The sequence below is a fragment of the Emydura macquarii genome, unplaced genomic scaffold (genome assembly GCF_026122565.2).
Source record: "Emydura macquarii macquarii isolate MOO-44397 ecotype Brisbane River unplaced genomic scaffold, CSIRO-AGI_Emac_v2 contig_705, whole genome shotgun sequence".
NCBI lineage: Eukaryota > Metazoa > Chordata > Testudines > Chelidae > Emydura > Emydura macquarii.
In genome coordinates, this window is record NW_027130842.1 from 3757204 (window position 1) to 3778981 (window position 21778).

Sequence of the window (21778 nt, forward strand, 5' to 3'; positions counted from 1 at the left end):
TGAACAGAATACTCAGGAACATAATTCTTATTTACCAGAAGGCCCTTTGGTGCCCTCGTTAAGGCCCTTTTACACTGCCAGAGACATTTCACTGAAAGTCGGATCCTCAAGAGCAAGGGTTCTCAAACTGGGGGTCGTGAGGTTATTATGAGGGGGTGATCGCAAGCTGTTAGCTCCCACACATGCCAGTAAGGGTGCATGGCTTGGGAGGGGTCATCACTTTTGGGGGGGGGGGGGGGGTTGTAATAGCCTGAAATATTTTCAAAGGAGGTCCCAGCAAAAAAAAGTTTAAGAACCTGTGCTCAAGAATATACCATCAGAAATTCTGGAATTCTTTTAGTGCAATGGCTCAGTATGAACTGATCTTACCCCATGTGTGTTTTTATGGTCTGGCAGACATTGATGGCTTGGGGAGCAGTGCCATAGGTGGGCAGCTGATGGCATCTGCATCAACGCAATCTCCTCTCACCCAGAACCGGAAGACCGATGATTCTGTTGTGGCAGGTAGTGAGTCTGTATTGTGTATGTGTATGTGTCTACCATCAGTAGGCTTATAATATATAGCAGAACCCCATGGAATTTATTCAAGTGTGCAAGGGCTTCAGACAAATGGGGAACTGAGCACAGTGAAGTTATACCATGGATTAATTTAACCAATTGACTTAAGTATTGTAATCACAGCTGGTGCTGCAGCAAGTTTTAAATAGTTTGTGTTTTCATAAAAGGTAAAACACATTTGAGAACAAAAAGGATCAAACATTTTGAATATGAAGTGACCTAAGTCAACAAAGCCAATGCACTAGTAAAAGGATCAGATGGTCCAGCAAGTAGAGGAGGAATGGGTCCTATTTCCTCCTAATGACAAAGCAGCAGCAATTTCACTTTCCAGGAAAATGATTGATGCATTTCTTGCTCCAGGTGTTGCTTTTGCCCGATACCTTCTAATCGGTTGCTGGAAGAATTTGATTGATACCTTATCCACACCTTTGACTGGTCGCATGGCAGGAAGCTCCAAAGGCTTAGCATTCATCCTGGGAGCTGAAGGAGTCAAAGAGCAGAACCAAAAGGAGAAAGATTCCATTTGCATGAGCCTGGATGGACTGAGGAAGGCAGCCCGGTTAAGCTGTGCTCTAGGTATCAGTATGGACTGAATTCCTAGATGGATTCATGTAATTGGATGAACAAGTGCATAGTAAATTTTCTTAAGGGGGGAATTTGGGGAAGAGGGAATCAAACTGGGAAGCACAGTAAAGCTGGTATAGAAGTCAGTATCCCTGTTCTTGATGCTCTCTGATGGTCAAACTCCATAAATCCAGTGAAGGAGATAAATGAAAATGCTGATTAGACAATAACTGTTCTGCCTCTTTGTAGGAGTTGCTGCTAATTGTGCATCTGCCCTTGCCCAAATGGCTGCTGCCTCCTGTGTTCAAGAAGAGAAGGAGGAAAGAGAAGCCCAAGAGCCCAGTGATGCTATAACTCAAGGTAGCTACTATTGGTCAAGTAGTCCTTATTATCTGATGTTCCCTATAGAAATGACATTGTAAGGTATTTTGTTATAGATGGGAAAGGTAGGGATGGGGGAATTTCACTGCCACATTACATTGCCATGCAAATATATGAGAAGTACACCTACACAGGGAACCATTATCCCTGCACAGACTTTATTGTACCAGGATCTTGTTATTACTTCACATTCTATTTTATCCTAAATAAATCTTCTACTGATTCAGTTGAACACCATTAAAATCAAACTGTGTTTTGAAGTTTCATCTTTTAAAGCTTAGCGGCACCTGAGTATAAGTAACTTATACATGATGTAGCTTACATCTTATGTATCTGACATTACCATGAGTTCAGTAGGACACCAAAATGTGCTCAGTCTTACTTATTCTCATGACTTCCACTCAGCTTGCTTATTTACATATACATCCTTTACTATCACATATTCTCAAATGCTTAAAATTGCCTACTTCTAAAGTGTATTAAGTTAAGCTTAGTAAAGCTGGAAAAATGTAGTAATGGGATAAAGAGTCTGTCACTTCTAGATTACTGCTTCAAGGCCAATGCAGTTCATTAGTGATTCAAAGTTGTTAACTTCAGATGTTTACTTGGTGGCCTAAGTTAAATGAATTTAGTGACCTCAGTCCAATTCCCACTGGATAGAAGTTCATGACACAAAAATGACCATCACAGCTGGCCCTAATTGTCAGTCTTCTTTGATGTCTCAGCAGAGGCCAAAGACTGAATAGATTTGAGAGTGAAAACCCTCTGACCCCTAGAAGAGAGCCCTGGAAATGACACGTGAGGCATATTGGGCAGGCATATGAGGGAAGTAGAGCTGGCTGGAGGATATCAATTCCGTTTTGTGACAACTTTCAAGATTTCAGAATTTGTGTTTGTTCCACCTTGGTACAAACAGAAACCTTTTGAATGTTTTAGTTAAACGGAATGGTGTTAAAAAGTCTGTCTTCTGATCAAAATGATCAGGTTTTCGATTTGGGTCTCTCTCTATTATCAAGTGACTGGGGAGTCCACTTCAGACCTCAGCGACCTTCCTGTCATGCAACTTGTCAAATCTAATATATCTCCACAAAGCATTTCTGCCTCAGTGAAAATACATGGTCAAAAATGATTCTAACCAGCTCTAGAGGAAAGCTTGCACCATGTGTTGCAATGCTGCAATGTGGATAATAAGATGTGAATCTGTAATGGAGTCAGTCTAGCACCTTCCATGAGAAGTACATTCTGGAACACACAAAATTAAAAAAGGAATTTTTTTTAAAGTGGGGCATGTACATAAGAAAAAGGTGTTTTCTTTTATGTTTTGCCTAAAACGGCATCCTAATACAGATCTTTCATATTGTAGTCCTCTCCATCCTCACCATCTGTAAGAACAAATGCTTGTTTGTTTCTTAAATGATGGATTTTCTTAAACAATGTTCTTTTATTGTTAACGGGACAGTGAAACAGAAAGTGGAGCAGAAGCTGGAACAGATGGGGAAAGTGCAGGGCGTCTGCCTGCACCCTGCTCATGTTCTGTGCATGGATGCCATCCTCAATGTGGGACTGGAAATGGGAAGCCACAATCAAGACTGTTGGCCTCATGTGTTCAGGTACAGGAACCAAGTGGCTTTAGGTCAGAAAATACATTTTAACAGAATCCAGCTCCTACTACCTAGAGCAAGAGAGAGAAACAAATGTGCATGCATTCATTCTTGGAGGTGCTCCAGTGACGCCCACAGAAACACAGTAAACTAATGAGGCTGAGTGCAATTCAGTGGTTGAAAAGAAAGTGAGGAGGAGATTTTTAAAAAGCCATAAAAGATAATCTTACATAGATTAGTGTAGTATTTTAGTGCTCCCCAGACCTTAATGTATTGATCCTCAAAACATTGCCGTGAACCAGGGCAGTGCTATTATTCCCCTTGTATAGATGGAGAACTGAGGCACAGAGGGGCTATGGCCTAGATCCTCAATGGGTATTGAGGCATCTAACACCCACTGTGTAAGGACACAAAGGAAGCCTATGTCAGAGCAAGGACCTGAACCCAGGTCTCTGACGAGTGCCCTAACCACCAGGCTGTCCTTCATTTCTAAGGTCACTGAAAGTCAAGGCATTCAGGAAGACAAATCCCAACAGGTACTTCTGGAAGTCTCCCCCTCAGACTGTAAATAAGTGCAATATCCCTTTCAGAGACAAAATCTGAATTAAAAAAATGCCAGGCCACACGACATGATAGCGAACCTTTACTTAACTGGCACCAGATAGGCTGGTTTCAAAGGCCAGATTGGCTCCAAAGCAGATGTGACCACCAGCCAGTGGTCTACATTGTCAGTTTCTGGTAGTAGGATTCTTTTAACTTTTATTACCATCTTTTATTGTGATTGGCCTACATAACTGTGTTTTCTAAATGATTAAACTAGCTGCAGTCACAGGCACTATTAGAGACTATAAAACAAATACATTCAGCTTGATTATTTTACAGATGTTTCCAGGTTGCCTTTGAGGAGCAAGTGCAGTGCAGAACCAAACAGTTCTGCAGTGAATGACTCTGGAAATTCACAATCCCTCTTGTCCCATTTGTTCTCAGGGTGTGTGAATACATCAGCTCTCTGGAACACACTCATTTCAGTGATGGCGCATCTCAGCCCCCTCTCACTATAACCCAATCGCAGCAGGCCACAAGAGGGCGGCAGGTGGATTATCAGTCTGCAGACTCTCCCCGGGAACTGACCCCTGAGCAGGAGACCACCCTGAGCAACAATCCCGTCATCCAGCCTGTCTCCATCCAGGACCTCATCAAGGAGAGTAGCAAGGGCAGAGCTTTTGACTTTCGTGGAGGCGGTCTGCTGAGTGGAAGCAATGCCGCCAAGGCTGTCCTCACCCTCTCCACCCAGGCTGACAGGTATGGATGGTAGTGTCTGAAACCTGTTTTTGGGTTCCCAAACATTTCTATAGAGTAAGGGGAACAGGCTGCAAGTTCTGGACCTTGCAAATATTTATGCCATTTGCTTAGCAGCCTATGCTATAGTTGAGGTGGGGCTGAGATTTCTATTAGAACATCCTATTTTCATACTTGTAACATGCAAAAAAAAAAAAAAATCTCCGTTTTGCTGAAATTTTCCATGTTTGGTCTCCACCCACAAGAGGAACTTATTTGTAAATTATTAGCAAAAAATAGTTGATGTTTGAGCAGTGTATTTCTTACACTACATCATTTCTTATTACATTCGGAATTGCAATACTGTGCCCAGGACTACAGAATAATACAAGTACTTAATAGCACTCTTAGTTATATAGCAGTGATTTTTTACAATATAATTTCACTGTGGACCTCACGAGGGGCCTGATCCTGTACCATTCAAGTGAATGAGAGATTTTCTGTCGATTTGAATGAGAGACTGGCTGTGTCAGTTTTCGACTAGGCAGTTATGAAATTTCACTGTGATATCAGTCAAGATTATTGTTGTGATCTCCTTTTGTATAAACCAGACAAATAGAGAAATTAAATACCAAAACTTACATTTCTGTAAAGTTCAGGTTACAGTTTTAAACTCTAAAATACCAAATCAGAAAATGCAAAAGCTCAGTGGGAGCTTTGGATGTGCAGTCTTGCTGAAAATCACACCGCTTGCTTAGGTGTCAAACTTTAGACACCCGTGTCTGAAAATTTAGACCTAAATTTTGCATAGTAAGATTAATTCACTTATATTGCATATATGGGGCTTGATCCTCAGATGGTGCAAATTGGTGTAACTCTGAAGTGAATGGAGCTATGTCAATTCACATCATCTTAAGATCTGACCCATGTTATATTTTGAATTATTAGCTACTGGGCAGTTTGTGGCGTTAAACCGCTGGATGTAGTGAGGTGGGATTCAGAAAGGTCTGTAGTGCAGTTAGGGTTCTGGTTAGTGCTGGAACCCCTGCTCTTCTTCCCCTCCCCCCGCCCCCCAAATAATAAAGCTGGTGGATCAAAGTGGATTCAGTAATACTGTATAAACTAATAAACTCTCAGTAAACTAACCCACTGCTAACACTGGCAGGCAGCAGTTGCATGTAGGTAAGGTTCTTTAACACACATTCAAACTTTAACCTCCATGGCTCATTTTCAAGTTACATTCTCTGCACTGTTGTTTACAGGCTATTTGAAGATGCTGCTGACAAGCTAAACCTGATGGCACTGAGTGGCTTCTTATACCAGCTCAAAAAAGCTTCTCAGTCCCAGCTCTTTCACTCAGTCACGGATACGGTTGATTACTCCTTAGCAATGCCAGGTAAATCTACTAAAGGCCTCTCTTAAGGAGTCAGGTATTTCTTGTACATTTTCTTCATTTCCTACATGATTTACTTTGTGTTTATTTTGCTACAATGCATCCAGGTAGCTCAAAGGCAACGGTAAAATACAGAGTTCAGTGTAAGATCCCTTTGAGGGGAATTGCAAAGCATTTAAAAAAATAGATACAGTCCCTGACCAAGAAAGCTTTCAACCACTGTGATACAGCACCTAACACAAAAAGGCACTAATCCTGACTTGGACATCTGGGTGCTACTATAATATAAACATTAATAAATAATAATAAATAATACATCTTAAATATCTTTTAAGATCCCAAATTAGTAACATCTAAAAAAAGCTGGGGCATCCTTTAGAGCCAGTCAGTGATGTGAATTTCCCAATGTATTGAGAGCAGGAGGAGGTGAAATTCTTAGTATTAGGATGGTTTTCAGAGTGTTGGGGAATTAAGAATATGTTTTTAAGTTCTCTTTGTCTTGTGTTCTTCAACTCAATAAAGACCATTTACAACTCTCCACTACCAAGCAAATAAAGAAACTGCAGTTAATACTCTTCCTTGTAGATGTTATCAAAGCTTCTAAAGCCAACTCCTTGTACTCATGATGAATCATAAATCACTTGCCCACCTAGACTGCATATTCACAAGTACTGAACATTATTATTTATTATTATTATTGCATTATTTTATACTTTCCCCAACTGTTTACACTTTAAAAATGCATTTGAAAAAATCCACAAGAAAAGACATACCTAAACTGTATAGCTGTGTAAATTGTTCCTGCAGCATAGGTCCGTTTCTCAGTCTGTTCCTTTTTGCAAGCATAAACTTCTTGCTATGCTGAATTTCTTTCTGGACTGGTCTCGATGTGTATGTACTTAAACTCAAATAATTTGTGACCAGATTCCAACACAGACCTCCAGAGATGAAATGCTATAGATGCCTAATTTCTGTTGTTTACCCCTCTGGCCATAACATATTTTCACATTTATTTACTTAATGCACCTTATTTTTCTTATAGGTGAAGTAAAGTCTACCCAGGACAGGAGAAGCGCACTCCATTTGTTTCGTCTTGGGGATGCCATGCTCAGGATTGTACGGAGTAAATCCCGCCCGCTGCTTCACCTCATGCGCTGCTGGAGCCTGGTGGCACCTCACCTAGTAGAGGTGAGAGAGAGAGAGAGAGAGAGAGAGAGAACCACCTGTGGAACTCACAGCTACAAGATATTATAAGCGTACCTTACTTATAGATATTAAGAAAAAGTTTGAACCTTTAAATGACTAAATCAGAATATCTGCAGTTATATTAGATGGAATAACATCTTAACGGTTATTAATCTTCTTCATTAGCTAGAATCAGGAAGAAATACCTTCCTTTTCCAATGGTACAGTATTGCACAGCTAGAGATATGTATATTGTGGGCACTTTCACACTCACCTCTCAAGCATCTGGTAATTGCTACATTCGGAAACTTGATTCCAGAGACAGACCATTGGTCTATTTCAACATGGCAATTTCTATATTCCGGTGCCTAAAATGAAGAAAAACTGTTCTGTCTAATAGAGCTGGGTTTCTTGGGTGTATGTCATTCACATGAATAAGTATGTGCACCTGAGCTTTGTTTATGTTGTTAATAAGCACAGGTCATCATGTGTTTGGGTTTTTAAGGTGCAAAAGAAGCACATTTCTCAGGAGTTTAAGATCTACAAGAAAGAAAATATTTGAAGTCAGGTGTTAAGGCCTGTTGAAGTGTCCATTTTCAAATAGTGGTATGTTTTGACTATACAAGTGGTCAACATTTTCAAAATGACTAATGATTTTGGATGAGCCACCCACCTTCTGAAATCCAGGCCCCTTTAAAATGTTTCCATTTGGGCATCCAAAGAGTGAGGCTTCCAAAATCTCTTGTCACTTTTAAAATGTTAGGTCAGTATAGTTATCTTTTGGTGAACTTCAGCATAGGTGAAAGCATAAGAAGGAAGAGGCTGGATGTAGTGGAGAGACTGTCTTAGAGATGCCTGGGTAGTCCCCCCAGTGTGGAATAATTTTCTGTCCAGATTCACTCCAGCCCTAATTTTGAAATAGCTTTTGCAATATGAGCCAGGTACTGTTGACAGCATTCCATTTCTTTTTTAATATATTTATTGCTAGTCATTTTTATTGTGCCATAGGTAGCCAGTGCCAAACAGATAATAGGTCCTTTTCCCAAGGGGCTTTTATTCTTGAGTCTAAGAACATACTAAGTACAGTACTTATAATCCATAAATGGCCTTTTAAGAAAACATATTTATACAATGAGAATGAAGAGAAATTGAATACCTCACGATATCCATTCAAATCGACAGTAATCTGAAAAAGCATAGAAGATTGTAGACCCATTTTTTTAATTTTTGAGCTTAGTTCTTTCTCTGAACTGTCAATAAAACTTTGTGCGTCTCCTGAATACTAAGCATCTTGGATACCCAGACACTTGTTTTCCATTGGACAGTCACCCTGTTTCATTCAAGCAGGACCCTGGAGCTATTTTTGGAGCTTGGCACCATCAAGTTTGCTACCCTCTGCCACCCCCAAAACAGTCTAATTGAAAATCTATTTTTTGCATGGCTGAAATTCTGGTATTTCTTCCTTCATCCCTTCTCTCCCTGCAGGCAGCCTGTCATAAGGAGAGACACGTTTCTCAGAAGGCTGTCTCCTTCATCCATGACATCCTCACCGAGGTGCTGACAGACTGGAAGGAGCCCCCTCATTTTCACTTCAATGAGGCGCTCTTCCGCCCCTTTGAGCGCATCATGCAGCTGGAGCTGTGTGATGAGGATGTCCAGGACCAGGCAAGTCAATCCTGATGATGGTGTCTGTTGCTTGTGTATCATACAGTGTGGGGGAGGGGTCCTTTGGTGTGCACCTAGTGGCTAGAGTATTGGCCTACTTTCCTTTTATGGGGGTGATATCTCTATTCAGGGAGTCAGAATGGTCCTTTCTCCCTATCTATAGCACCAACACAAACGGTGGTTGACAGCGCACAATTATTTTTGTAATGAACTCCTCCCTGTGAAAGACCATTGTCACAGCAGTGCAGTTCAGTACAGTGGCTTTTCTACAGTGCAGTGTATTGTTGAGCAGTACTGTATTTTGCTGTGTTCCTTTGTCAGGACTCGCCTCAGGTTCAAATTACTTCTTGTACTAAGTAAGGGATTCCGTCTCGAATACACTGCATTAGAGCCACATCGTCTAAGAGGGGTCACACGCAATTGCAGCCAAGAAGCGCTAAGATTTTGGAACGTATGCCTGGTGGTTTAGCTGTTCTCTTTCTTCCTAGCAGGAAAGCAGTTATTCAACAGCAATCCATCCCCAGTCCTATAGAATGTAACGAAAAGTAACCTTTTCTGAAATAACTTACAGAAAAATCTACAGTTTCCTGTTAATTCTGTAGCTGGTGGTAGGGCAATTTCTGTTAGTCACTCCTTCCACGTGTTCTTCTGTGTGGATTTTTTTTTTAAGTTTTCCCTGCTTTGCCTGCAACAGGTGATCACATCTATAGGAGAGCTGGTGGAGGTGTGTTCCATTCAGATCCAGTCTGGGTGGAGGCCCTTGTTCAGTGCACTGGAAACCGTGCACAGTAGTAGCAAGTCAGAGGTTAAGGAGTACCTTGTTGGAGAGTATTCTATGGGTAAGAGTTTTCTGTATTGCTTGTTTGGTATGTCTTTCTTTCTTCATCCCATTCTCTCTGGGACATAATAAATAAGTAAATAAAACAATCAGGGTCCAAAACACCGCAAACTCAGTAGTCTCACTGCAAACTCAGTAGTGTGTTGGGTCCTGACTGTAGAGTATTGCAGTATCAATAATATTTTTAGTAAAGGAGAAAACAAATGTCAATCTCTGAACACTTCATCCTCTGATTCCTGCCAGACACTAGCAGACACATAGAGGTGAGAAAGAGAGGACACTAACAAAGCCATTCAGCTGTCTGGCCCTGCCCTATTGAAACATTAGCTCCGTCACGTTCCTCTGCAGGTGTCCTATTGGAGGAAAGAAAGATGCTCCTTATGACCATCTCTTGTCTATGCAGCCAGGCCAGGCAGCTTACATTTTGCCCAAGGTGTGAAACAGCTGCTTCTGTAAGAAGAGAACTGTTAGTACTAGTAGTGCTGGGCAGATGGTGGGTAAGCTTCATCTCACATAAACCTAACCCCTAAAGCCTAATCTGTAACAGTCTTGGTATGTCAATCCCAGATCTCTCCTGAACAGAGCATGTCACTTTTATGGAGCTTCTGTGGAGAATTGTCCATTATTCTGGCTTTTGATCAACTTAACAGGTATTTTAAAACATTTCAAAGTCAGGTATAGGCAAGTAGTATGGACCGGCTAGAATCTAGTTTTTCAGATCCCTTATGATCTGTTACCCAGTGCACAATAGACAGGTTTTTAAAGGCTTATTATCAACTCAGGAAACCAGACCAGTTTTGCTTCTGTCAAATAGAAAGAAGCAAGATTGTGAATGTGACAGCTGCCATGTTGGCCAGCACACCAAGAACTAAACTAGAAACCTAAACCAGAGCTAAAAGAATGAAGTGCTACAGCCTGAGCTAAAGAGACAAGTCTCTGTAGTTGGGGCAGATCAACTCTAGGAATTATTTTGGGGAAGTTCTGTGGCTGGTGTTATACAGGTCAGACTAGATGACCACAATGGTGCCTTCTGACCTGGGAGTCTGGGAAACTATGACTAACACCACCAGGGGAGCCTGGAAAACGCTCAACAGTGGGTTACGTGAGCACTCTGAGGCTTCTAGTCCCTTGAGAGCAAGGAGAAAAGGAAAGTAGATGCAGTCTCTAAGGCAGTCACTACATTTGCCTGTCAGAAAGTTGCCCAGCTATCACAGGAGAGGTACGGTAGACTCAGCTAAACTAGTGTCATAAGAAAACACAAGGAATCCCAACCTTATAAAAAAAAATTAACTGCCTTCACATCTTACTGTTCTCACAGGGAAATGCCAGGCTCCAGTTTTTGATGTTTTTGAAGCGTTTCTCAACACAGACAACATCCAGGTCTTTGCCAATGCCGCCACTAGCTACATTATGTGCCTTATGAAGTTTGTCAAAGGACTAGGTAAATATGATTTTTCCTTTTATTTCATTAAGCACAACCACCTTTCTGTGGTGGGGGTGGGGGATTTTTTATTTTGGAAGAGGTGACTTTTGTTTATTATGAGGTACAGAATATGCCTGGAGAGAGGTTTAGCAGATGGTAAGCAGGGGTACTGTATAAAAGACGCCAACATAAAAAGATTATTCAAAAACACTTTTGATGCTCTTGGGTTTTAAGGTATGTCACAGCAACAAAGATTCAGCCATCTAATTATTAAATTTTTCTCATTTTCACTGTGACCTACCATACCCATATACAAATACTACAGAATTCTACAGTAATAGTATTGTAATACTGAGTTATTTTGGACTAGCACAGAGAAAACTCTAGCATTTTTTTGTAAGGGTAGTTTTACATTCAGTGATCAAAGCCACATTTCTTTTTCCCGGTTCCTAGCAGCTGCATTTGGCACACAAACTGCCAACAATCTGCTGGAATCTTCAGTAAGAACATGAGTATCGTAGGTAATAACAATCTGTCAGCAAGATTAACTTTTCCTTTCTGATAGTGAAGGTAGAGTAAATGGGAGAGAAGATAGGGTATGTCATGTCAGGATGACCCTGTACTATAATTATAGTGCTTTGAGAAATTTCAGAACAAAGACAAATTCTGATGGGTTGTTCTGCCCTCTTATTCACATTTTCCTGCTTGCTTTGATCATTAAAAACAATTGTCAGAAATTCTAAGACATTATGGAATTGATTCTCCTCCTACTAATGTAAATAGCAAAATGGCAATGGATGCTGGGCTGGGCCCTACTTTCTTCTTTTATTTAACTCTACCTTTAATTCATAAATAATCCAGCAACTTTGTGCCTGATCTAACCCATTGAAGTCAATGGGAGCTTTACCACTGACTTCAGTGGGCACAGGATCAAACCCTTGAGGAGGGGGAAGGGAGCGGAACTTCAATTATTTGCTACTTTATGGAGAAAATTAACATTTTATGCCAAGAGCAGCAGAAGAAGCTGATAAATGCTGAACCTGGATGTCTTCAGAAATCGATTTTTCTTTTGATGATTTAAAAAAGATGTTTTCTATTTGGTGAGATGGATTTATCAAAGGGAAAAGAAATGGATATTTCTTGTTTGTAAAATTGTAATGGAGAAATGGAATTCCTATTTTGTATCTAATTTTGAATTTTAACAAATGTCTCATGTAATATTTACATACAAGTGTTGCTTTAGTTATCTGAAAATATAGACCATCAACAACTGTTACTATGATTTTGGTGATACTCAGTAATAAAAGAAAGGACATTTATGCATTAGGGGTTTGTTCCAAAGCTTAGTGAAATCAGCAGATGTCTCCCTATTGACTTCAATGGGCTTTGGAGAAGGCCTTTGATCTCACACATCTACAGTACAGTGCTTATGAGGAACCATATTTTTAACTATGAAATATACATAGATCGCTTAATTTGTTTTAACTGTTGGAAAGCACCTACAGGTTGCAATAGGCACTAATAAGTCGAAATAAAATTGTGTGAAATTCCTTGAACAAAAAAAAAAATGTCTCCAATTACACATGCTCCCGTTATCCCATTGACAAATCTATCTCCAGAGCAGCTGCTAACTTAGTTAGATATAGTGGGCCAAATTTATCCCTGGCACTTTTCCAATGACTTCAGTGGAGTTATACCAGATTTGAGTTTGTATCTACCTGAATCAAAGATTTGTCACATCCCTCTTAAACATTGTGGATCACACTTTATATGAAAAGTACATTTATAAATAGTTCATGAATGAGCAATAGATGATATGATAAGTGTAGTATGTGTTATAGATGGTTATAAGCATATCAGTTGATGTTATAGATGAATATAAACTCTGGTTATAAGCAACCTATAGGATCTATAACAGTCTAATAAAATTAATTAAAGCATTTATCCATTATTAACACTTTATTACAAAGTAGTTGTAAAAGTATTCTTAATATAAAGTGTGACCGCCCTTATTATGTTGTTGGATGGGAGAAGTCTCCCCAAATTCTTTTTACTGAGGTCTAACGGCTGAATTTATGGAATCTGTAGTCAATAGCACATAATAGTCAGATTGAATGAGAAATGTGTGTTGAATCACTTTAAATGCTGTGCTTACATTTCTTTATTTTTCCTTTTCCTTCACCCTGCCCTTCCACTCCCAGGAGAAGTGGATTGTAAGGAGATTGGTAATTGTGTGCCAGGATCGGGATCCATGTCTACAGACTTGTGCCTTCCAGCTCTTGATTACCTCAGAAGGTGTTCTCAGGTATGCTAAATGATCACAGAGCGGTACCAACCTGAACTAGAAAACCAATTCCAGGTTTCTTGACTCACAGCAATCATTGGAAATGTTTGCATGAACAATAATAGAATATTTTACGTATACAATCGTTGCGGCAAGCATAGTATTAACATCCTGCGTTGCCAAAGAAGAGGCCAAGGGTCAGGTTCTTTGATGGAGCTTCTTATGCTCTTGGCCAGCTAAAGGTTGGAAAGCTAAGGAGATGGTAGACTCAGTCCTGAGGAAAGATGGGGAAATGGATTGTCAGCTCTCAGAATGAGCAAAATATGGTAATAGCAGGTTCAGAGGTGAATCCAGTCTTACTCCAACAACACTTGGACTTTGGGGAGTGGAGGGATTTCAGAAAGAAAGTAATAGTGACAATCCTCACATCTATAGACGTGTGATGGACTCCATCTGCTGAAATATGTCAGCAGCCTGGGTATACCATAATAATATATCTAAAGGCAAGGGCAGAATTCTAAACAGACAGAATGCCAGCATGTTTTGTATGTAGTATTGTAGCTGTGTGGGTCCGAGAATATTAGAGAGACAAGGTAGGTGAAGTAATACTTCCATTGGACCAACTTCTGTTGGCAAGAGAAACGAGCTTTTGAGCAACACAGAGCTCTTCTTCAGGTCTACGATAGGTACTGTCACAGTTAAACACAAGGTCAAACAGATAGTTTAGCATAAGTAGTTAGCACATATTAAAAAGGGACCATTTAAGGTGAAGTGGCCCATTAACACTCCTGTTGTCATAGGACAAAAAGGAGGGTCAGTGGGTTACAGACTGTAGTAAGCCATAAATCCAGTGTCTTTATTAAGGCCATGATTTTTAGCATCTACCAAAGTTATACATATTTTGTATAAGTCCAGTGCTCAAAGTATAGATTTCTGTTAAGGGCTGCTTGGACATTTTTTTGTCTGCACTTTGATATTTTTATTTGTTTGTACCACAGTAGATGTCATGTACCCAGCCATGGACTGGGACCCCTTTGTGCTAGGTGCTGTACAAATACATAATGGAGAGAGTGTCCTTGCCCCAAAGCAGTTACAATCCAAATATAAGATGAGAGACAACAAGTAGATGCAACAGACAGACTGCAAGAGGGGAATGGTCACATGAAAATAATGAGACCATGCTGGCCAGCAAGATAAGCAGCAGTCACAGCAAATCATAATTAGTTACCATTGTTAATATTCTGTGTGATAGTATTAAGCATTTGGTGAATGGCAAAATCTGCTATACATCACATTATCCCTCCCCATTGCCACAAACACAGAGAAAAGGAACCACCCTATCTGTCTCTCTTCCCCAATATACATTTTAATTAATTTTTTTTAACAGAAGAGTAAAAAATACAATAGGTACATTGCAAATACTTATATTAAAAAATGCCTAAGAAGCAAAGTACAGGACTCCTCTCTGTCCACAACTTGAAATTTAGGCCCCAGTTCTGACATGCTCAAAGCAGTACCTCCCTATGTAAATAGCCCCATTGAAATCAGAGGGACTGCTTGCAAAGTACCCATTCAATGTGAGTATGAATGGCAAAATTAGGCCCTTAAATTATGGTTGGTTTGGTTTTAAAATACCTAGCTGTCTGTTGGATATCGCTGTCTGATGAAGATGTTGGAGAATTGGACCATGGAGGCTGCTTCACAATTTGAGAAACACTATTTAGTTGATAGGGATTGGTATTGCAGAATACAAATGCAGGGAGTGAAAATGTTACTGGCCCACTACACTGTTATTGTATATTTAGCTTTAGATCATGGGCACCAATTTGCAAGACCATTTTGAATACCACATTGAATTTTAATCCATTCAGTCCATATGGTTAGCAGCCACCCACTCAAAACTTCTAAAGTTTCTTAGATACCAATGCTTAATGGCACCAGAAAGTGTAGAATCCTAGCTTTCAGAATATCTAGTGACTGGTGATGAAATGCTGTAAAGATCATGTTCATTGCAACTGGCAAATCAGTACATATTGTTTCAGGAGGAATCAACCTTTACTGGGCTAGTGATCAGAAAGAAAAAAAACCATCTCCAACATATTCTGCAGATGGGTGGATGGCTTGTAGATAATTATAATATTTAGTATTCATTCAGTGCTTTACATCTTCAAAGTACTCTATGTACAACTAATCCTCAGAACACTCACGCAGGATCAGTGTTATTTGCTTTTCACAGCTTGGGGAACTGAGACACAAGTTATTTAAATAATTTGTCACAGAACAAATTAGCAATAGAGGGAGGAGCTCTTGACTCCTACTCCTGTGCTCAGTGCCCTATACTACACTGCCACTAGATGGATCATATCATGCCACTATCCATCCCAAATATCACTGTACACTCTACTACTTTTTTCCTGTGTGTGACATGACAGCCCTTTCCTGTGTTATGCTTTTTCTTGTTTAGTTGCTAGCCAAAATCTACAAAATGCCCTTGAAGCCAATTTTCCTCAGTGGCCGGCAGGCTAACTTGCCCCGAAGAGTGCAGGAGCAATCAGCCAGCAGCGAGGATGGTGTTGAATGTGTCCTTTCTGACTTTGAGGATGACACTGGTAGGTGAATTTAAAATAATGGCTGTTGCATAATTGTGGCTACACACAAGAGTTAATCAGCTCCACGTATAATTGTGAATTTGGCCGACTGCTGCAAATGTTCAGAAAAAAGTTTCCAGAAATAGGGTGTCGCCCTGTGTCTGTATTGTTTACATATGCACGTGTGTTGCAAGTTAAACTCTGTGGTGGTTCCTCTCTCAGTGAAGAAAGCACGTATCCCACTGAGCAATATCCTGCCATGCATACTTAAGTGACTTCTCCACATTTGTATTCAGTGATGCACTGCATGCATAAGAGAACCATGCTCCGTGAGGTGAGAGGATCAGATAGTAACAATGACAACCTAGTAATCTTGGCCATTCCATCCACTAAAAATGGGTGTTCTTTTGAAAGCTGCCATAGGGATACGTTCAGGAGCCAGGCAGCAGTGAAGGGGTTCAAAAGGGCCTTTTGAGATGGGTGAGACTGAGAGTCTGTCCAAACTGCCCCAGTTCCTCTATTTGGCTCCTTCCCATGACTGACCTGCTGTGCACATGAAGGAGGCATGGCAGGGAGCAGAATGGCAATTAGAGGCCATGCCCCCACTGGATACAGACCACTTTGAACAGGTCTTGCAAATACAGTAGGTCGGAGGAAGGGGGTATATGGTGCCCCTAAAGAGGTCATTTGTTTTTACTGCGGGAGGGAATACAGGAGGAGAAAGGGTCAAAATAAAGGGAAAGAAGAGCAGGAGGGACAGAGTAAGGAAGGCAAAAGTATGAAAGGAGAAAAGAGAGTAAGTTGGGAGAGGGATAGATGCTCTATAAATGAGAGAAGGGAGTGAAGAGGAGAGCAGAGGTTCAAATGGGCAATGCCTCATCACCACCACACCAAAACAGTATTGGGAAGGGTAAGGGGTAAAGACTAGGAACCCACTATCTAGCTCACAGTAGATTTTTCCTTCAACTCCTCTGCATTCTGAAACCAACCTCACCCCATAATCAAACCAGTAAATGCATTATAAATAGCTTCTAGTCCATATTCCCACACCTTGCTCTCAGCTTCTCATTATGTGTCCATGCTTCTAGGCCTTATCAATGTCTGGATCATTCTGCTGGAAGAATTAACTACTGCCATATCCAACTGTCCCCGCCAGCACCAGCCACCTACCTTGGATTTACTCTTTGAGCTCCTGAGAGATGTTGCCAAAACTCCTGGTAATTTCAATGACTTTATAGAACACCTGCTACTGAAACACAGAAAAATCCTTGTTAAGTGAGCAAGGACTGTGACGATAGTTGGCTTAGCTCCTCTAGACAGGAGATATTATCCTGGTGCTATTCATCAGTAACTTCTCTGCTTAGTTAAAGATCATATTGCCAGGCTCCCCAGGGAACTTCGTGAAAAGTTGATGGTCTTTGCATGGGACCTCTAGTGGGCGGGGGATAAACTGTAGTCATTGTGGGGTAGCTGTTGGCATGTGTTGACTTTTTATTGGTACTGTTGTCTAATGCACACGATTCTCTTTGTTCTTGACACATCATGATATGCAAGTATTCTTTTCTCCATTTCCTTTAAGACCAATGTGAGAAGTGATATGACATCACTATGTATTGGTACATTCTCTGCACATCTGCTATTTTACCCAGAATATGTACTTTATCACCACTCTCCCACCACCCACCGACATCCTACCTACCTAACAACCTCTCCATGGACAAAGTGTCTCTGAAAGCTCTTACCTTGCTCTGTTTTATCTGCTTGAAAAACTTCTCCTGTTCCTTGAAGTTTTAGATTGCTCTCTATATGCTATTAGACACTCTTTATGAAAGCTTCCTTGAAAGCTCATCCAGCATAAAACTGCACTGCTCAGTTTGCATTTCTATAGTCAGAAACATAACTGTGCATAAGACACGTTAATATAGAAACAGATGCCTTTAAACATAAAACATTTATCAAGAACACACAAGTAATTGGCTTGATGAAGAATGAAAAACATGGTGGTGGTGTGTCATACTCATGGAAATAAAGTACTGTCATGCCCAGTACTTATTTTCTTGACAGCTGACTATCTTGCCATACCCTTGATCACTCCTCCCCTGAAAAGAGTTGCTGTGTCATCTCTTACATTTTACAATAAACCTACACCAAATCCAAGAAGACAGTTGGATTTCCCATACCTCTTCAGTTAATGGGTGGTAATTTATACACTTTCAACAGACAATCCAAGCGTATGCACCACTGCAAACGTTACTGGCTCTTAGTTAAGACAATGCAAGTATTTCAGGTATTTTGGAAGTAGTTTTCATTAACATCACTCAATCCATGATCTCAGTCTGGTAAATGATCCTAGATTTCTTAGTTTGGGTATGTGTTTGAGTAGGTATTTGCAGCCAGAAATTCTTAACATGGCCATGTTTTCCTTTCAGGCCCAGGATTTGGTATTTATGCAGTTGTACAACTTCTACTTCCCACAATGTCCCTCTGGCTCCATCGTAGCCATGGAGACCATTCTTACTGGGATGTGGCATCTGCTAATTTCAAGCATGCCATTGGCCTTTCCTGTGAACTAGTAGTGGAGCACATTCAAAATTTCATACATTCAGGTAAGCAATGTCCCTTCAACATCAGATCTAATGATACAATTACTAACGATGCTGTGTTTTACTGTTTCAGATGTTTAGAAGATGGGTTGGGTTTGGTTGCTCAAGGACAAGTCAAAATCAGGGAGAGTGGGGAAGTCATTTTTACCTTAAAAAGGATTATGTTTAAACTTTCAAAAATATAAAGTCATCAAGTATTACACTCAATGGACTGGAATTGGCAGAAATAGGAACTAAAACAGTACTTCGCCCCGCATCAGTGGGAATATTTTATATTACCATGTACTTACCTAAAGAGAACAGCTCTCCTCTTAATTTGTTGTGTTTCAACACCTATAAAACTGCCATTAATGTTAAAGAGAATCAAGTTTGTAAAACATCTGAATATCAAGAGGAAGAATGACTGCTGTTTGTCTAAATGATATTGCAAAGCTGGTAATGCTAAAAACAACTTTATTTTCCCCATAGACATTGGCTATGAGAATATGATTAATACAATGCTAAAAGATCTCTTCAAGTTGTTGGTAGCCTGTGTGGCGGAGCCTACAGAACCAATCTCCAGAGTTGGCTGCTCCTGTATCAGGTAATATAGAAGAGCCTCTGTCCCCCATCAATATATTAAAAAGAGGGAGTGATGCATAGACTGCTGAATAGAGATGTCTTGACCAAACATATAGATTGATCATTTTAGCCAGTATCTCCTTAGAAATCTATAACCGGTCTTTTGTTATTTAAAAGCAAAATCTAGAATTAGAAAAAGCTTCCAAGGACTAAAATCAAATTTCTGTCAGTTAGCCAGACTCTGTTTGCTTGTTATCAAACCAAATTCCCTGTAGTCAAGGGGAAAGTAGGAATATGTGGGCATGCCCATGGCCCGCCTATATTGACTCTCCATTGCTCTGACATCATTTGAAGTCCATAATTTTGGGAAATGATATAGACAAAAATATATGTTCCTCCCATGAAAATATCTGCTTTACACTAATACCTACAACAGTCAGTACACAGCCTCTAAAAAAAAAAAAAATCAAAGGGCTGTTGAGTGGGATTTACAGGTCTCCTGAGGTAAGCATCCCCATTACATTCTGCAAATTATTATTGCAGTCAAACCCAGTACGTGCACACCACTAAACAGACAATAAAGGAAGATGCAGTGCCTGCCCTGGAGAGCTTACAATCTATATAGATAAAAGATACTCAAATAGCCGCTAGGAAAGGAATACAAATGTCCAGGCAAAGTGATAATGGTGATGATTGGCACACATCTTGCTAGCTCAATGTCTTTGAGCTAGATTTTGCCCTACCTGGTAGGCTACTTTTTACATTCTTCAGTTATGAGTCACAGAAGACTTCAGCGGGCTTACAGACATGATAGCTTCCTGTGTCTTTACTTGCAGGTATGTCCTGGTGACAGCGGGGCCTGTTTTTACTGAAGAGATGTGGAGGCTTGCATGTTGTGCATTACAGGATGCGTTTTCTGCTACTCTTGAGCCAGTGAAGGTAAAATCAACATCCCAATGAGTACTAAGGAGCCTCAATTCACTGATGTTTGCTAGAGAGAAATTTGTGTGTCTAATTTCACCCAAGCCAAAATAAAGACTATTTACTCGAAAATCAAAAGACATCAGAAAAGTAATATAATATCGTTTATCATATATTTTTATTTTTAGTTATTATGTTAATTTAGTTTTAGTGAAAGGTCTCGGATTAATAACACTGGAAACTGAAGTGTTCTGTTTTTTCCAAAGAACATGTACCTCCTGGGCAGTGGCAGGATGCCATGATGCCTAAGACAGTGCTCTAGTGCTGCACCAAACATCAGGGAGGGAAGTGACCAGGCTTCCTCATGCTGCCCTGTCCATGTGAAGTTAGCAAGGTTGATCAAATACAAGTGAAAGCAGACTTTGTCTCCATGATGTGTCTTTTTATCCAGTTCTTCAGCTCGATTTACAAAAGAAATGGGAAAGCAAATGGTTGCCTACGTGATGCCTTTGCTACAAACTTAGTTCAGACTGGAATTCAATACACAGCCCCTAGAAAAATAATCAACGTGCTGTTGGGTGGGATTCACAGGTCTGAATTTAGTCCAGCCTCTTTTGACTCTGGTTTTGGTTATAACCAACAAGCCTGGTAAGCCTTCACACTCCAAGCTGCTTAATTGGGAATCACAGTGCATCTGTTCAAATAAAGTATCAGGGGAGTTGTTAGGACAGTTATGGGACAGATCACTCAGAATCTGGTAATGCATATGTGCTCATCAGGATACACTGCTCTACAACTACTTGGTTGCTCTTACACACAGTAAGAGACTGATGTTGTGTTTCTCTGTAGAACCTATTGGGCTATTTCCACAGTGGTTCTGAAAGCTTTAGTGGCGATGCCTGTGAAGTGAAGGTGGCGGCCCCATCTCTCTCTCCTAGTGCTGAAGCTGAGTACTGGAGAATCCGAGCCATGGCACAACAGGTATTGATCTCATTCCAAAGGAAGCCAGAGTGGCCTCCCTCCTTGTAAACAAACAAGGAGGTAAATCAACAGGCAACTTGGGAATTTTCTTTCCAAAAGCTTTTGGAAAGGGCAAATAATTGTACTTGGGAAGAATCTTTGTTCAGTTACCTTTTGTTACTAGAGGCCAGGGGAAGTGTTCCCCTCCAAGTATCTGTTGTTTCCCTGTGGAGGCCAATAGGCTTGTGAAACTCTGTATAAAACAGCATCTTGCTGGAGTTTACCTTGCCTTTTCCTTTACTTGTCACTTAAAGCAGCACCGCATCAACTACGTCCCCAAGCAGCCCTTTGTGCAAATCCAGGAACCTGTCCTATTAGACAGGGGATTAATCATTCTCCCAAAAGTAATAGTGGGATCTCCATTGCTTTGATCATGTTAAAAGTAAATTGGACAAGTCCTTGAAGCTAGACTATTGGAAACAATCCTTCCTGGGGGAAAGGGATGGATTAGAAGAATCAACAGGTCACTTCTCTCAATTTCTGTGTGTGTAATTGACTGCACCTGCTGCTTCTTGGAATGCCCATTCCACCTATAAGATGCAGAACTGGGACTGATGGGCAATAGTGAAGAGGCAAACCAGTGGGTGACAGAGCCTGGTGGCATTGGCAACATTTATTTTGTAAGTTTTTTAACACATGAAGTTCAGAGAAGCCCAACCCCATAACCCCTATCTTGCATTCGTGCATACACAGTGTCTCTTCAGTGGCATCTCCTGAGATGAATTTTGCTCAGTTGTGCTTTAGCACAACTATCCAGTTACAGTACAAAGCATGACAAGCCCCAAGGGTTGAGATTTGGTTGACTTCTCATTGGAAGTCAATGGGAGTTGGGTGCCTTTGAAAATAATCCTCCTCAGAATGCATATCCCTCCCAAGTGGAACACATTAACCATGAAAAAGGGCTGTCCTGTTCCT

The 21778-nt window shown here is 40.5% G+C and overlaps 1 protein-coding gene across 1 annotated transcript in view; it reads left to right on the top strand.

Annotated features, from left to right (window-relative positions):
* Nucleotides 1-21778, top strand: part of ARFGEF3 (ARFGEF family member 3) — a 126807-nt gene that overhangs the window by 96129 nt on the left and 8900 nt on the right. Inside the window, exons 15-31 of the mRNA XM_067542303.1 lie at nt 397-504; nt 919-1134; nt 1372-1482; nt 2963-3113; nt 4092-4406; nt 5645-5778; nt 6818-6963; nt 8446-8625; nt 9320-9464; nt 10782-10904; nt 13088-13191; nt 15635-15779; nt 16847-16975; nt 18188-18364; nt 18830-18944; nt 19759-19861; nt 20693-20824. Coding sequence (XP_067398404.1) covers nt 397-504; nt 919-1134; nt 1372-1482; nt 2963-3113; nt 4092-4406; nt 5645-5778; nt 6818-6963; nt 8446-8625; nt 9320-9464; nt 10782-10904; nt 13088-13191; nt 15635-15779; nt 16847-16975; nt 18188-18364; nt 18830-18944; nt 19759-19861; nt 20693-20824 — 2534 coding nt within the window. The remainder of the gene's footprint in view (nt 1-396; nt 505-918; nt 1135-1371; nt 1483-2962; nt 3114-4091; nt 4407-5644; nt 5779-6817; nt 6964-8445; nt 8626-9319; nt 9465-10781; nt 10905-13087; nt 13192-15634; nt 15780-16846; nt 16976-18187; nt 18365-18829; nt 18945-19758; nt 19862-20692; nt 20825-21778) is intronic.